This window comes from Talpa europaea (assembly GCF_964194135.1).
Source record: "Talpa europaea genome assembly, chromosome: 7".
In the NCBI taxonomy this organism is placed as follows: Eukaryota; Metazoa; Chordata; class Mammalia; order Eulipotyphla; family Talpidae; genus Talpa; species Talpa europaea.
This window is the reverse complement of record NC_140074.1, coordinates 134,149,067-134,163,366: the sequence shown is the minus strand read 5'-3', so window position 1 is coordinate 134,163,366 and position 14,300 is coordinate 134,149,067. Positions and strand designations below refer to the sequence as shown.

General features: G+C 56.5%; 3 protein-coding genes across 5 annotated transcripts; 2 read left to right on the top strand and 1 right to left on the bottom strand.

Moving 5' to 3' along the window:
- Positions 1–386: 386 nt before the first annotated feature.
- SRSF2 (serine and arginine rich splicing factor 2) lies at positions 387–1,206 on the top strand (the record flags this gene model as incomplete). The annotated part of the gene is made up of 2 exons (XM_084237410.1): positions 387–748; positions 903–1,206. 2 exons carry the CDS (start codon positions 387–389, stop codon positions 1,204–1,206), a joined length of 666 nt encoding a protein of 221 aa, XP_084093536.1.
- A 2,435-nt stretch (positions 1,207–3,641) lies between these two features.
- METTL23 (methyltransferase 23, arginine) lies at positions 3,642–6,891 on the bottom strand (the record flags this gene model as incomplete). The annotated part of the gene is made up of 5 exons (XM_084238090.1): positions 6,832–6,891; positions 5,010–5,114; positions 4,142–4,379; positions 3,977–4,061; positions 3,642–3,822 (listed from the first exon to the last, which is right to left on the bottom strand). The coding sequence occupies exons 2-5, from the start codon at positions 5,091–5,093 to the stop codon at positions 3,642–3,644; spliced, it is 588 nt and encodes a 195-aa protein (XP_084094216.1). The 5' UTR covers positions 5,094–5,114; positions 6,832–6,891.
- Positions 6,892–7,499: 608 nt separating this feature from the next.
- On the top strand, positions 7,500–13,217 carry JMJD6 (jumonji domain containing 6, arginine demethylase and lysine hydroxylase; the record flags this gene model as incomplete). 3 transcript variants are annotated; one of them, XM_084236524.1, is made up of 7 exons in its annotated part: positions 7,500–7,628; positions 8,021–8,409; positions 8,891–9,177; positions 9,937–10,072; positions 11,348–11,486; positions 12,195–12,322; positions 13,181–13,217. In XM_084236524.1, the coding sequence occupies 7 exons, from the start codon at positions 7,500–7,502 to the stop codon at positions 13,215–13,217; spliced, it is 1,245 nt and encodes a 414-aa protein (XP_084092650.1). The 3 variants fall into 3 exon arrangements, with proteins under 3 accessions (XP_084092650.1, XP_084092651.1, XP_084092652.1); XM_084236525.1 differs by lacking the exon at positions 13,181–13,217 and adding an exon at positions 10,518–10,606 and having other exon boundaries at positions 9,937–10,034; positions 12,195–12,466; XM_084236526.1 differs by lacking the exon at positions 13,181–13,217 and having other exon boundaries at positions 12,195–12,466.
- Between the last annotated feature and the right edge of the window lie 1,083 nt (positions 13,218–14,300).

Sequence of the window (14,300 nt, the reverse complement as noted above, 5' to 3'; positions counted from 1 at the left end):
CGCCGGGCTCTGCGCAAGCGCGCCGGACTGGGGCGGGGCCCGCGGCCGCGACGTCATGGGAAGGGGCGGGCCGAGCCAATCAGAGGATTCATTTCCGGGTGGCGCGGGCGCCATTTTGCGAGGAGGGCTATAAGTAGGCGCCGGGGCCGCCCGCCCGCCCAGTCGTTTCTCTGGTGGGGCCGGTCGTGCGTCGCTCCCGCCCGCCTCCTCCGCCCGGCCTTCCCGAGACGCCTCCACGCGGGAGCCAACTGCCACTGAGGCGGCGCGGCGTCGAGCCGAGCCAGCCTGAGGCGGCCGCCGCCGCTTCCCCCGCCGAGCGCGCGGCCCTCCCCGGGCGTTAGTCAGCCGGCGCGCCGCCGCGGGCCTCGGGCCGACCGTCCAGGGCCATGAGCTACGGCCGCCCGCCCCCCGACGTGGAGGGCATGACCTCCCTCAAGGTGGACAACCTGACCTACCGCACCTCGCCCGACACGCTGCGGCGCGTGTTCGAGAAGTACGGGCGCGTCGGCGACGTGTACATCCCGCGGGACCGCTACACCAAGGAGTCCCGCGGCTTCGCCTTCGTGCGCTTCCACGACAAGCGCGACGCGGAGGACGCCATGGACGCCATGGACGGCGCCGTGCTGGACGGCCGCGAGCTGCGCGTGCAGATGGCGCGCTACGGCCGCCCGCCCGACTCGCACCACAGCCGCCGGGGCCCGCCGCCCCGCAGGTACGGGGGTGGCGGCTACGGGCGCCGGAGCCGCAGGTAAGGGGGCGCCCGCGGGCGGGGCACGTGGGCCGGGAGGGCCGCGGCGGCGCGCCGGGAAATGGCGGCCGGCGCCGAGATAATGGCGGCGGGGCGGGCGGCGGGGCCGCGGGCGGGGCCGGCCCGCACCCTGACGCGCGCGCCCCGCCCGCAGCCCGAGGCGCCGCCGCCGCAGCCGCTCGCGGAGCCGCAGCCGCTCCCGCTCCCGCAGCCGCTCCCGCTACAGCCGCTCCAAGTCCCGCTCCCGCACGCGCTCGAGGTCGCGCTCCACGTCCAAGTCCCGGTCGGCGCGCAGGTCCAAGTCCAAGTCCTCGTCCGTGTCCAGATCCCGCTCGCGCTCGCGGTCGCGGTCGCGGTCCCGGAGCCCGCCGCCCGTGTCCAAGAGGGAGTCCAAGTCGCGCTCGCGCTCCAAGAGCCCCCCCAAGTCTCCGGAAGAGGAAGGAGCCGTGTCCTCGTGAGCGAATGGTAATGTCGGCCGGGCCGGGGCGCCCGGCCCAGCGCGGGGTGCGGAGCGAGCGAGGCGCCGCGTGACGGGCGGCCCCGCGCGGGGGACGAGGGTCTGGTCTGCAGAGGATGCGTGTGCGCTGACTTGAGGTGGCTGTCGGGAGCGTTTGAGACCTGTGAATGCAAATGACTATTTCTTGCTGTTTTTATCCAACGTCTGCATTTTCCCCTTTAAAGCTGCGGTCTCCTGTTTGATAAAAGAATATTGGCCAGTTTTGCAGATTTTAACTGATTTGGCTGATCCTCCAGGGACCAGTTTCTGTGGGCGTGTATTGGAGCAGGTTTGTCTTTAAACGTTAAAGATGCACTATCCTCTTAGAGAGACGCTCAGTTCAACTATTGTTGTTCTGGCGGGGACTTCACACTCTAGTGGATGTGGCAAGCGATTTGCAGTAAGAAGCAATGACCTTTTGGAACCCCCAAAAGTTGAACAGGTATTGCGCTGGGTGGGGAAAGGATAGTGTGTCTTTAACTCTCAAATTGTTTGGTCCTATTTTTTAAAAGGAAAGGGCCCTAAGTAGCTCAGATATTAAATAAAGCATTATTTTCCATCGCCAGATGTTTCATTTGAGAACTAAAATCGTATCTTAATACCTAGACTAATTTTCTGGTTTCAAGTTTTTGTTTGGATACAGCCCTTTTTCTTTTTTCTTTTTCTTTTCCCCCCTCCCCTTACCTTTTTTCACCTTGGTTTTTTGGCCGAGGTTACAGAAACAGATTTGTAAATGCTGACGGTAGCCTTTGTGAACTTAAAAAAAAAAGAAAATAAAACATTGGGCCTTTAAAAACTATGGCTGGTGGAACCTTTCTGTAACCTACCGTTTCACCAGAGCCTTTAGTAAGTACGTGCCTGCCATTGAAACCATGTGCACATTTACTGACTTGACACTGATGGAAGGTAAACTGAACTCATTTCTTTTCAAACCTAGATGTACCGACGAGCACCATAATGGAAGACTTGGGGGCCGAGGACCACATACTCAGTCCATCCAAGAGTCCTTGGAACAAGCAACTGGCTATTGAAAAGGTTATTTTGTAACATTTTGTCTAACTTTTTACTTGTTTTAAGCTTTGCCTCAGATGGCAAACTTCCATTTTATGTGCCATTTTGTTGCTGTTATTCAAATTTCTTGTAATTTAGTGAGGTGAACGACTTCAGATTTCATTATTGACTTGGATATTTGAGGTAAAATTTCCTTTTTGTTTATATAGTGCTGACTTTTTTTGTTTGAAATTGAACAGATTGGTAACCTCTAATTTGTGGCCTCCTGACTTTTAAGGAAACCCTGTGCAGCCATTACTCACACAGCCTAAAGCTGTCAAGAGATTGATTGACTCAACATTGCCTTCATTCCTTAAAATTATAAACCTACAAAAGTTGGTGTAAATTTGTATATGTTATTTACCTTCAGATCTAAATGGTAATCTGAATCCAAATTTGTATAAAGACTTCAGGTGAAAAGACTTGATTTTTTTTTTGAAAGGATTGTTTACCAAACACAATTCTAATCTCTTCTCTTATGTATTTTTGTGCACTAGGCGCAGTTGTGTAGCAGTTGAGTAATGCTGGTTAGCTGTTAAGGTGGCGTGTTGCAGTGCAGAGTGCTTGGCTGTTTCCTGTTTTCTCCTGATTGCTCCTGTGTAAAGATGCCTTGTCGTGCAGAAACAAATGGCTGTCCAGTTTATTAAAATGCCTGACAACTGCACTTCCAGTCACCCGGGCCTTGCATATAAATAACGGAGCATACAGTGAGCACATCTAGCTGATGATAAATACACCTTTTTTCCCCCTCTCCCCCCACCCCATCCAAAAGAGAATGGTAAATCTCATTATCTCTGTATGAACTTAATATGGAAAATGTTAAGGAAACATGGTTTGTAACTTTGTAAGTACTTATAACATGGTGTATCTTTTGCTCATGAATATTCTGTACTATAACCATTGTTTCTGTAGTTTAATTAAAACATTTTCTTGGTGTTAGCTTTTCTCAGAATATGTCTTGGTCTTTTTTTCCCATTAATTTGGAAGACCTGTGCAATTACCTTGTGACTGCTATTGATTATAGTGTGAAAGCTGAAGGTTTTTTGTTTTTTTTTTTTTGTTTGTTTTTTGTTTTTTTTTAGTTTCAGCACCCATGTCCCTAAAATCAATGCTGTGTATAGCACTTTGAGGTTGTGGGTATCCTCCTCACCTAATTTATGTCCTGTTTTGATGATTAAGGGACAATCCAAATTCTTTTTCTTTGAGTTATTTTAATTTTGTGTTCACGGCTCTGTAACCCATCACAATCTTAAGGCCAACAGATCTGATCATCTTCAAACACTGCAAAGACCTGAAATTTTAGTTTACATGCCAGGTTGCTATTCAGTATTAATGTCCCCAAACGGCTCATAGGTATGATTCAGAGACTGTCCTTTTTGCAAAGGAAATGACCAACATTTCAACAGTATGTCTTCCTGGAAGGGCAGATTCTGCTATATCTTCCTTGTCTGCATCAAAAGATTCCAGAGGAATGTGGACACATTTCATATCCCACTTGTAAAGCAAAGCTTCAAGTGACCAGTCAGCACTGGGGGGGAAAAAACTTGTTTTTAAAAAAAAAAAAAATGAAGCTTTCTTGTTTGACTTAACAAATTTTTCATTTTATCCTTAACTAGACATTGTATAAGATGTAAGTTAATTTTTAATAAAATTGGGAGTAAACCAGGATTGTTCAGACTCACCTTCTTACTTGGTAAGTAGACCACAACTGGACTTTAGGGTTCTTTTGCATCAAAAAGTATATTGTCGTTAAAATGTCTTCAAAGTCTGGGGGAAAAGGGCTTTTTAGTGCTTTTAACTTAGGGTGCATCTATGAGTATTTGTTCAGAAGAGCAAAAGAGGCTTACCTTCTGGTTCAAAGAAGACATCAGATGCAAGAATAATATCTTGTGGTGGAAGAGCCAGAAGTTCCCGACACACGTGGCCCCATGTTATTCCTACAACACGCACCTGTGGCAGGTTGTTCATTTGGCAACTCAGCCGGCAGATGGCTAGGCAGTGAGGCAGCTCCGAACTGTCTGACAGTGTTACTTCAGCACCACATTTTGCAGCGACAATTCCTGGAAGGCTCACTCCAGCTCCAATCTACCAAAAAGCCAAGGGTTTCCCTTGAACTTGCAGTGGATCTGGGATTTTTAGGTGACAGTTTCCCATTTCATTCTTGAAGGGTGAACGTGCTAAGTAAATGCTTGGGCTTATGTCCACATGAAGCTATCGGTTTTAAATGGCTATGACGGTTTTAAATGGCTATGACGGTGCTTGTGACAGCTGACTAGGTCAAAGGGTAGCTAAAGTCCCATTTAAAACATTTAAGGGTCCTGCAACTGGCATACTGTAATGTGGCTAAACTGATGGGTGTGCAAAACATTCAAGAGAATTTTCCAATTGGGTCTTGAAAACATGGTAAGGGATACAACCAATGGATGACTTCCACAAGTCCTTAAGAATTGAGCTAAGCCCCCCCATTTGCTTGCCTGACCCTTAATTGGTGTGGTTTTGCAAAAAGTTGGGCTTGTCGTTTGTCTTTGGATGAGAAAGCCTGAGTTCTAGTAAGGCCTGAAATGGCAACTCTGGCAGAACACCCTAGAGGTGGTCTTAGTTTCCTTCCATCCACATGACTCCACAAACTAAAATCTGTGAGTTTCAGTTAGAATAGGGGTAGATCTAAACCTGAACATAGCCTAGGATTTCTGGGAAACTCAAGGGCATCTGTACCTCCAAGACAGCCTTGCCCCGCAGAGATCTTCTGTGAAACCACAGGTACTGAGCCAGGACCACGGCACAAGGCCAAATGTACATTCCATATTGGAGATGCAGAACCTGAAAAGAATTTTTTGGCATGTCACCACTCATGCTGGAAATACATGGGGATTACTCAGCACCGCTGTTACAGAAATGACAGCTCCCACAATGGATGGGTAATAAAAGTTGCAATACCATGTGATAAACACTCTTCATAGACCCCACGAGCCTTTTCCCAGGGTTTGAGTTAGGGGGCATATACTCCAGGCTGAGGCTATAGCTACTAAGGAGAGAGGCAACAGCCATTATTTTCTGTTGGTGACGAGAATAATGAGGGTAGGAGGGCCTAGGCCACAGGTGGCTGGTCTAGATAAGGAGATAATGGGGGGGGGGTCCAAAGTTAGAACTAAAATCTCTGGCTGGGCCACAGAGCCCTGCCGGAACCAGGTCTTTGGGGTCTCACAGGCCACAGTTCAGTTTATCTTGTAAGTGCAGTTAAGATATTGCAAGATTTTAATGAAAGCACAGGCACAACTTAAGTGTGCTAATTAGAAACAGCATGGTCCCAGGAAGACCTTCCAAAAAAGGTTTGAGTGGAGCTGAATACTGGAGTTGGGAAGCCCCAGTACTTTGGAAATGCACAGAATTTTAAGCGAGCATAGTATTTAAAGCAGCAAGGTAACATCTCCTAACCCTCAAATGAATGGGCCTGAATTCAAACTCCATCTGTCATTTACCAATTGTATGCCCTGGAGTTACTGAATCTTCTGTGCTTGTTTCCTCAACTGCACAGTAGAAGGAGGAATTTTAATGGGAACTACTCACACAGTGCCAGGCGCACAGTAAGCCTACAAAGCTAGTTATTAGCAAACTGTAAAATGGCCGAATACTTGTTTTCTAGAGCAAAAGGTGCCCCTAGTGAGTGAGGTGTGGTAGAAAAGAAGGCTGTAGAGGTGCAGGTATTAAAGGTGAGGGAACTGAAGTTCGCTCAAATTAACTCAACAAAAATATTGGTGACTGAAATAAAAGCTAGGTACCCTTCTAAGTGCCGGTGGGGGTGAATGAGGGACCAAAAAAAGTCCCCACTGGTGGGTTTTACGCAGGAGTACAATGAAGGATTTCAGACGATTTTGAATTATGCAAACTGGGCTGTAAAGGAGCCTCTATGCTCACAGGGCCCACCCTCACCCTTTAAATTCAGGGAGACACGCATGTCATTTCAAGGCGAAGGCGCTGAGAAGCTATCAAATGGGCTGCACTCCAGCTTGTAAGTCCTCTGAAGCTGTTTTTCATTTTTAAACCATTACTAATGCCTACTCACAACCAAGGGGGTTGTTAATCGGGTTAAAAACAAATGAGATACTGCAACATGAAAGCAGCTCAAGAAACCCAGCGTATACACAGCAAAACTCAATTTTTTGGAGCAGCCGTGAGCTCATAGGAAGCTGCAAACCAAAAAGCTTTATTTCAGCGCTGACCGGAACCCCTGATCCCAAACAAAGGTGAAGGAAGAAGCCCTTCTAGAGCCAAGAATCTACCAGATGTCCCGGGTGTCACTCTGGCAGGACAGACCGCTGTGAAGGCCCTCTCCTGTTGGAATCCCTGAACATCTTGCTGTAACATTTATTGTCTGCCGAAGGAATCACACCCGACCTCTTCGCTCCGTGGCCGTGCTACGGGAGGACGCTGCGCGCGTCCCGCTCATCCTCACCCCAGCCGTCCCCCCACCCCCGCCCCGGGTCGACCGAGACCCCACCCCGCGGGAGGCGCCCCCCGGGACGGCCGCCGCACGCACCTGCGGGACGCGGACCTCCAGCTCGGCCCCCTGATCCCCCAGGCCCGGCTCCCCCGAAAACCGAAACCCCCGGGCCCGGGCCGCTTGCCCTCGGAGGCCGTGTTCGCCCGGAGGGGGCCCGGCGGCCGAGTCGGCCGCGCGCAGCGGAGGCGGCCGGGCTGCCAGGCTGCGCGCGCCGGAGCCCCGGGCTGCCGGGGGCGCTCCCCGCCGCGTCGGGCCCCTGCGGCCCGGAGGAAGAGGCAGCGCAGCCCGGTCGCGCTCGGCCCCCAGCCCCGACGGCCCCACCAGCCACGCCGGGCCGCCGCCTGCCGGAAACTGGCCGCGGGAGCGGGCGCCGCCGGAAGCGACGTGCCGGAAGCGGACGGGGCGGGGTCGCGCGAGGCGGCCGCCGGGGGCCCGACCTTCCCAAGATGGCGGCGGCCCGGCGCGTGCGCGGGCGGGCCCGGCGGCTCCGAGGCCAATGGCCGGCCGCGGCGGCCGGGGGCGGGGCGGGGCGGGGCGGGGCGGGCGGACGTGGCGCGTCCAACCCGAGGCTCGGGCGGAGGTTGGGAGTGAAGCTTCTGGAAGGCGCCTTTAAAGGCGCCGGGCCAGCGCGCGGGGCGTTTCGGGGCCGCGGCCGCCGGGGGTCGGGCGCGCCGGGGTCGCCGCGGGCCGGCGGGACGCGCAGGATGAACCACAAGAGCAAGAAGCGGATCCGCGAGGCCAAGCGCAGCGCGCGGCCGGAGCTGAAGGACTCGCTGGACTGGACGCGGCACAATTACTACGAGAGCTTCTCGCTGAGCCCCGCGGCCGTGGCGGTGAGCGGGCCGGGCGGGGCGGGCCGGGCGGGCGGGCCGTGGCGGTGAGCGGGCCGGGCGGGCCGGGCGGAGCGGGCCGGGCGGGCGGAGCGGGCCGGCGGGGCGGCTTCTCCCGGGGCTCGCCCGCGCCCGGCGGGGGCCTCGGGGCCCGGGTTCCGGGCGGGCCCCCTCCCTCCGGAGGCCGGACAACCGCAGGCGCCGGCCTCGGGCCCGGCTGTCAGGGCCACGGGTGGGACCCGCGAAGCCCCGGCCCCGGCGGGGGCGCTGGGTGCCGCGTGCCCGCCCGCCCGCCCGCGTGCGGCTCCTGCTCCCCCCCCCCGGGACACCTCATCCGCCTGCTGGGGTTTCCTTGGCTTGTCTTAAACCGGGTTCCTCTCTCCCGATTCCTTCAGGATAACGTGGAGAGGGCGGACGCGTTGCAGCTCTCCGTGGAGGAATTTGTGGAGCGCTACGAGAGACCTTACAAGCCCGTGGTCCTGCTGAATGCCCAGGAGGGCTGGTCCGCGCAGGAGAAGTGGACTCTGGAGCGCCTGAAAAGGAAGTACCGGAACCAGAAGTTCAAGTGTGGCGAGGATAACGACGGCTACTCCGTGAAGATGAAGATGAAATACTACATCGAGTACATGGAGAGCACTCGGGACGACAGCCCCCTTTACATCTTCGACAGCAGCTACGGCGAACACCCCAAGAGAAGGAAACTTCTGGAAGACTACAAGGTGCCCAAGTTTTTCACCGACGACCTTTTCCAGTATGCTGGGGAGAAGCGCAGACCCCCGTACAGGTAAAGTGCCGGGCAGGGAAGCCGTTCCGGTCTGCTCTACAGCGGTGTATGCCCCGGAGCCAGCTAACCTCTTCCCAAAACAGCTAACAAACCAGAGGGATTTGCCCTTGACTGCACTTGGAACTCACTTGGGGGGGCTGTTGATGCCTGCCGGGGTCCCGCTGCCACACAGTTCCCACTGGCCGGGGTGCCGTCTAGGTATCCAGATTTCTGAAAGCTCCCCAGATGGTTCAAACAGTGACCGAGGTTGAACTGCTGGCCTGTAAGAGGAGTGTAGGAAGCCCAGCAGCAAGCCACTGAGTGATTGCTCTTCCCTGTCAGGGCCAGTCCGTGTGCAATTCGTTGTCTCTGCAGACCAGGGCCCGTGATGTGTCTGGAATAAAAATAGCATCGTCTGTTGTATAAACTGAAAACGCGCACCCCTGTGATGTGTGTGTGTGGTTAAATCTTCCTTCACATCTTGGATGTCTCCATCCTTTAGGTGGTTTGTGATGGGGCCGCCGCGCTCTGGAACCGGAATCCACATCGATCCTCTGGGAACCAGCGCCTGGAATGCCTTAGTTCAGGGCCACAAGCGCTGGTGCCTGTTCCCAACCAACACGCCCAGGGAGCTCATCAAGGTGACCCGTGAAGAAGGAGGGAACCAGCAAGACGAAGCCATTACCTGGTTTAACATCATCCATCCACGGACACAGCTTCCAACCTGGCCGCCGGAATTCAAGCCCCTGGAAATCTTGCAAAAGCCAGGAGAGACTGTGTTTGTGCCAGGTACAGATGAACGGGAAGGAAGTAAATTCTTTCACTCGCGTGATGTGTCATTTTGGAGCAGAAGGATGTAGAGAACGAGTCAGAGAAGCCCCTGGCACGCTGACCGCACTGACCGGGGCCCACCTCTGGCGGCAACAGCGTCGCTGAGTCGGCAGGTGCTTAGGGAGCCGCTCGCCACGTTTCTTGTGGCCTGTGTGGAAAGTGGCCCGTGAGCGTGTTCCTCTGAAGCCCAGCCACACGGAGGCAGCGCCGGGTCCATGTGGGCAGGGGCTCGGGCCTGGTCAGCGAGCTGGGTTTTGGTTCGGGGGGCACTGACTGGGCCGAGTCAGCAAAGTGACTTGCAGGCAAGAGGCAGGAAACCCCCGCCTGAGAACTGCACTGTGCTGGGCTGGGTCACGTGTCGGGAGAAAGGGTGTGTTGGGGTAGGTGTCCTCCTCCTAGGAGCTAAGGAACTTGCTGCCTTTGCAGTTGTGCGCGCAGCTTTGGGTTAACGGCTCCACGAACTTACACGTAGAGAGTAAACACCGCCCCCGCCACAGCCTGGCGGTCTCCCGCAGCCGGGTGGTCTCTTGCAGCGGCCCACCTCTGTCCAGGGCAGGAGAACGGCTGCCGATGGTCCCATCCATGAATGAGCGGGGTCCCCTCTCCGGGCTCTGCGTCTCTCGGGCTCTCCTTAGTGGCTCGGCACCCCCACCTCTGAGGCCTACGCGCATGGCAGCCGCGTGGGCCCTAACCCGTCTGCTGTTCGTTGGGTTGCAGGAGGCTGGTGGCACGTCGTCCTCAACCTTGACACCACCATCGCCATCACCCAAAATTTTGCTAGCAGCACCAACTTCCCGGTTGTGTGGCACAAGACGGTAAGAGGGAGACCAAAGTTATCGAGGAAATGGTATAGGTGAGAGACTTTCTTTTTCCTATTATTTGCTTTCTTTCAATTTCCACCCCAGAGAGGAAGTGGAAGGCCCCGCGGCCGCAAAACCGTCTGGGCAGAGCTGGGGCTGCGGACCTCAGGGGCGCAGGAGAGTGGGCCCGAGGTCAGGGCTAGGTCTCAGGGCGCCCGCCAGCCTCCAGGTGACAGGGTAGAGTCTGCATGTTTGCTCGGAGCGAGTCAGTCACAACACGTCGTCCTTGGGATCGTTTCTCGTTTCCGTTTGTCTTTTGTTGTTTTGATTTTTCCCAAAGCTAACGCCGGTTGAAGAGGCCGTTTGATTTGGGTTTTATTTTGGTCGTTTCTTTTTCTCACCCCGAAGCGTTATTCCCTTTTGGACTTAATACCTTCAGTTCTTGGGAGTGAGGTCACTGCCCTGGAGACTTAGCTCCTCTGTTTATCCACAGAACAGATACAGCACGGGCAGCGGCAGTGCACGCCACCCCCAGCCACCCCGTGCCACTGTAGCCCAACCCTGACCTGGAGGGACCAGCTGTCGGGGTAAGAGAGGGACTCCGGCTTGCTCAGTGCTCAGCCTCCCTGCTGAGAGGGCCGGCAAGGGTGGTGGCTGCGTTCTCCCGGACGCCCGGGGCACCTGAGGCCAGCTCACCCCATCCCGTAGGCCGCTGCGTGCTGTGTTTGGTCGCCACAAAGGCCTTGCCCCGCAGCAGGTCTTTTGTCCCTGGTTACACAGGACGCCAGATCAGGTTCCTTGGGGCTCCAGCCCCTGAAAGTCCACTTCAGTTTTAGCTTCTCAGAGAGGGGAACCCTCTCGCGACTTGACTCTCACTCCGCACAAGCCTGGTTATTTCTTCTCTTACCAATGGGATTGAAGCAAGCCCAGCTCTGCTCATTAAGTGCTGCGCCGTGGAAAGAAAAGGCTAGAAAATAATCAGCTAGAGGAGACTCAGGGCAAGGCAAGGAAGCGGGACCCCATCTCCCAGGGGACGAGACTAAGACTCAGGCGAGGAAACGTGGCCTCGCCGGCGGCGGCGCAAGGGGCTGTCACGCAGGCGTCCGTGAACCGGGAGCTGGTTTTCCTTTCAGAGACGCCCGCGCATGTCGGGCTCCGGCTCCCGGCCTGTGCACGCGCCCGGCCTCACCTCTCTCCAGCACCCGTTCCGAACCGGGGCGCCCGGCATTCCTCGCACTACTCGGGCCGATGTCAGCTTTGCGTCTGGGGTGTTGTGGTGGATGCCGTGGCCTGTCCCGGCGCTGCAAGCCACCTTTCTTGTTTCTCAGGATCTTGAAGCAAGAGCACCCTGAGTTGGCCGTCCTGGCCGACTCCGTGGACCTGCAGGAGTCCACGGGGATCGCGTCCGACAGCTCCAGCGACTCCTCCAGTTCCTCCAGCTCCAGCTCCTCCGACTCGGACTCAGAGGTGAGACCCCTTGGGCTCGCCAGGCCGCGTCACCCCATAAGATCAGAAGGGGCTCCCCCGCTTCCTATCCAGGAGGAGAGAGACAGATGCACTTGGACTTTCGAGAACAACAGCAGCCGCCTCTGCTGCTGGGGGTGAATTTTGCCCGTTGTGTGCTTTTTGTTTGTGAGTCGTTACGTGATCTCCAGAGGAGGAGGCGGTGTCCGGGGGGTTGTCAGGTGGAGCAGGGTCGCAGCTAGCCGACAGCGGCGGCAGCCTCAGGCTTAGCGTCTGGGTTCAGCGTTTCCTGGAAACTCAGCTAGAACTTCAGTGACTTGCTAAAGCTGAAGTAGCGTTGGGTGAGAGGGTGAGAGGCCCATGCTCGCAGGAGATGCGACTTCTGCCTGGAACTTCATGGGATCTGGGGAGTCGGGCTTCGCTGGGGACGTGGAGAGCGTCACGCAACACAAGTCCCGGGTCAGGCCCGCCTTAGTGCAGCAGAGCGCCCGTCCCCACCGAGCGTGGGCTGCGAGGTGACCCGAGAGGGGTTGTCGTGACAGAGCCCCGAGGGAGGCCGGGCGTCTCGGGCATGTGGCGCTGCCTGGCACTCAAGCTGGCGTCGTCCTGGGGGAAGGCAGACGGCGAGCGTCGTCTCCTGAGGGCTGTGGGCTGTGTGGCGAGGGAAGCGGTGGCTTTGAGTCAAATCCTGTTTTTTCCCTCCGCGTCCAGTGCGAGTCCGGGTCCGAGGGGGACGGCACGACGCACCGCAGGAAGAAGAGGCGCACGTGTGGCATGATGGGCAACGGCGACACCACCTCCCAGGACGACTGTGTCAGCAAAGAGCGCAGCTCCTCCAGGTGACCCTGCGCGCCGTGGCCTGTGTGGAAGGACGTCCCCGGAGGGCGGCCCGCCGGCCCCTGCACACCCGGGGAGGGCACGGCAGAGCCAGAGGCCAGGGTGGCCGGTCGCGAGTCCCTTCTCTTAGCTTTGGCTGCGGTGGCTTTCGCTCTGCTCCCGCCGCTGAGGAGCGGGGCTTGTGTGACGCGTCAAAGCAGGAATCTCTGTGGAAGGTGCCAAGGAATCCCTTTACGTTATTTAATAAAATGTGAGCCCATTTTACAGCCTTGAAGTGTTTTCCTTTGAGAATTCAGGACCCGCCCCTGTGGTCTTGGGGGAAGCAGTGAGTCCGCTGGTTAAGTTAAAGCCTACGCGTCCCTAAGGTGACCACCTAGGACACCCGCCCTCGGGGGCGCCAGTCCCTGTGTGGCCAGGGTCTCTGGCAGTGCAGGCGGGAGAGTGAGCGCTGGGGGCGGGGCCCTAAGGATCTCAAGCCCTGACCACCGCAGGCGACGTTCCTGCCCAGGTTCCCCGAGTCCGAGCAGCTGCTTTCTTCACGGGCACAAGTTCAGGAGCCACGTGTCCCCCGTCCGAGCCTCGTCTCTGTGGACCAGGAGTTCCCCGGGGCGGGCACGCGTCTCTGCGGCATGTGTCAGACCAGAACGTGCGTGTCTCAGCCGAGCTGTCCTTTCCCAGCCACGCTGACATTTCTCTCGTGGCCTTTTGAGTTGTTTCTGTCATTAGAAGCGTATGTCTGCCCGCGACGTGTGGCCTGGCCACCTGCAGGGTGAACGGGTGGCGAGAGCTCTGCCGTGGCCTGGGGCCTGGCTCTGCCGTGCGCCGCACGTTGGTTGCAGGCAGCCGTACTGTCTTGGCAGGATTAGGGACACGTGCGGAGGCTGGGCTCACCCCTGAGCAAGCGCAGACCCCCGCGGTGGCTCCCTTTCACGTCTGCTTCTCCCTTTGTCTTCTCTGAATTGGGACAGACCTTCTTGGTCCAAGCTTCTACCTTCGGTCAAATGCTGTGTGTGCTGCTTACTAAGACTAGATCGTCAGGAAGTTAACAGTGAAATAGAAACACCGCAGGCCGGCCTGACGGTGGCTAAGAAGATTCTGGGCCGTCTCCTGCAAAGCCACGCCGATCGACTGTGTGTGAGGCTGGGACCTCTGGGTGTCTGTGGCTTCTGTCCACAGAGCTGCCTGTGCGCCGGCAGAGAGGTTGAGTGGGCCTGGGGGTGTGAAGCTCTCTGAGCCACTTCCTGCCTGTCACTGTTCATCCAGCCCAGTCCAGCAGCACCACCCACCGCCCAGCACCCCTTTCTCCATGACCGGAGGCCAGGGGTGTTTGGTGTGGTGTATTCTCGGGAGGGATGGCACATCCGGGGCTTTATAGACAGTGGGCAAGGTGTTGCTGGTTCTCGTCACAGAACATAAATCATAAACGGGGACCACATGGTAACACGTGGTCCCCTTCCGCCCCTTCACGTGACCCCTAAGTGAGCCGCTCCTGCTCTGTGAGAGACGTGACGGGTCTCGCTGTGGCGGTGGCTTGCGCTCCGTCAGGTACATTCAGACGGTGTTTCTTGTCGCTGGCGAGGCTTCTAGATCATCCCGGGGTGAAGACTTTGGGGTTGACTAGCAGGTTCCACCTCTTGCTCTCTTGATTTACCTGCTTTCCTTCATCCGTCCCTAAATTCAACTAAACATTAGTAAAAATAAGAGGGGCTCGTCGAGGATGATCTGGGTTGTGAGGTAAGTACGGGCGCGGGCAGCCGCTCTGGGAGCATATGCTGTTGCCTCACTCCCCCTGGAAAGGGGCGGGGGAACGAGAACCAGCGCCCCTTTGGCAACGTCACTGTTGCACAGAGGCGAGCCTCTGCTGGCCCGGCGTGGTCCAGCCGCTTTCTTCCAGGAGGCTGGTCCCGGGCGTTGTCCGAGTCCACTCTGCTCCCCTCCTAAGGTGCCGACAGGCAGGCGTGCGGGTGGGCGGAGAACAGC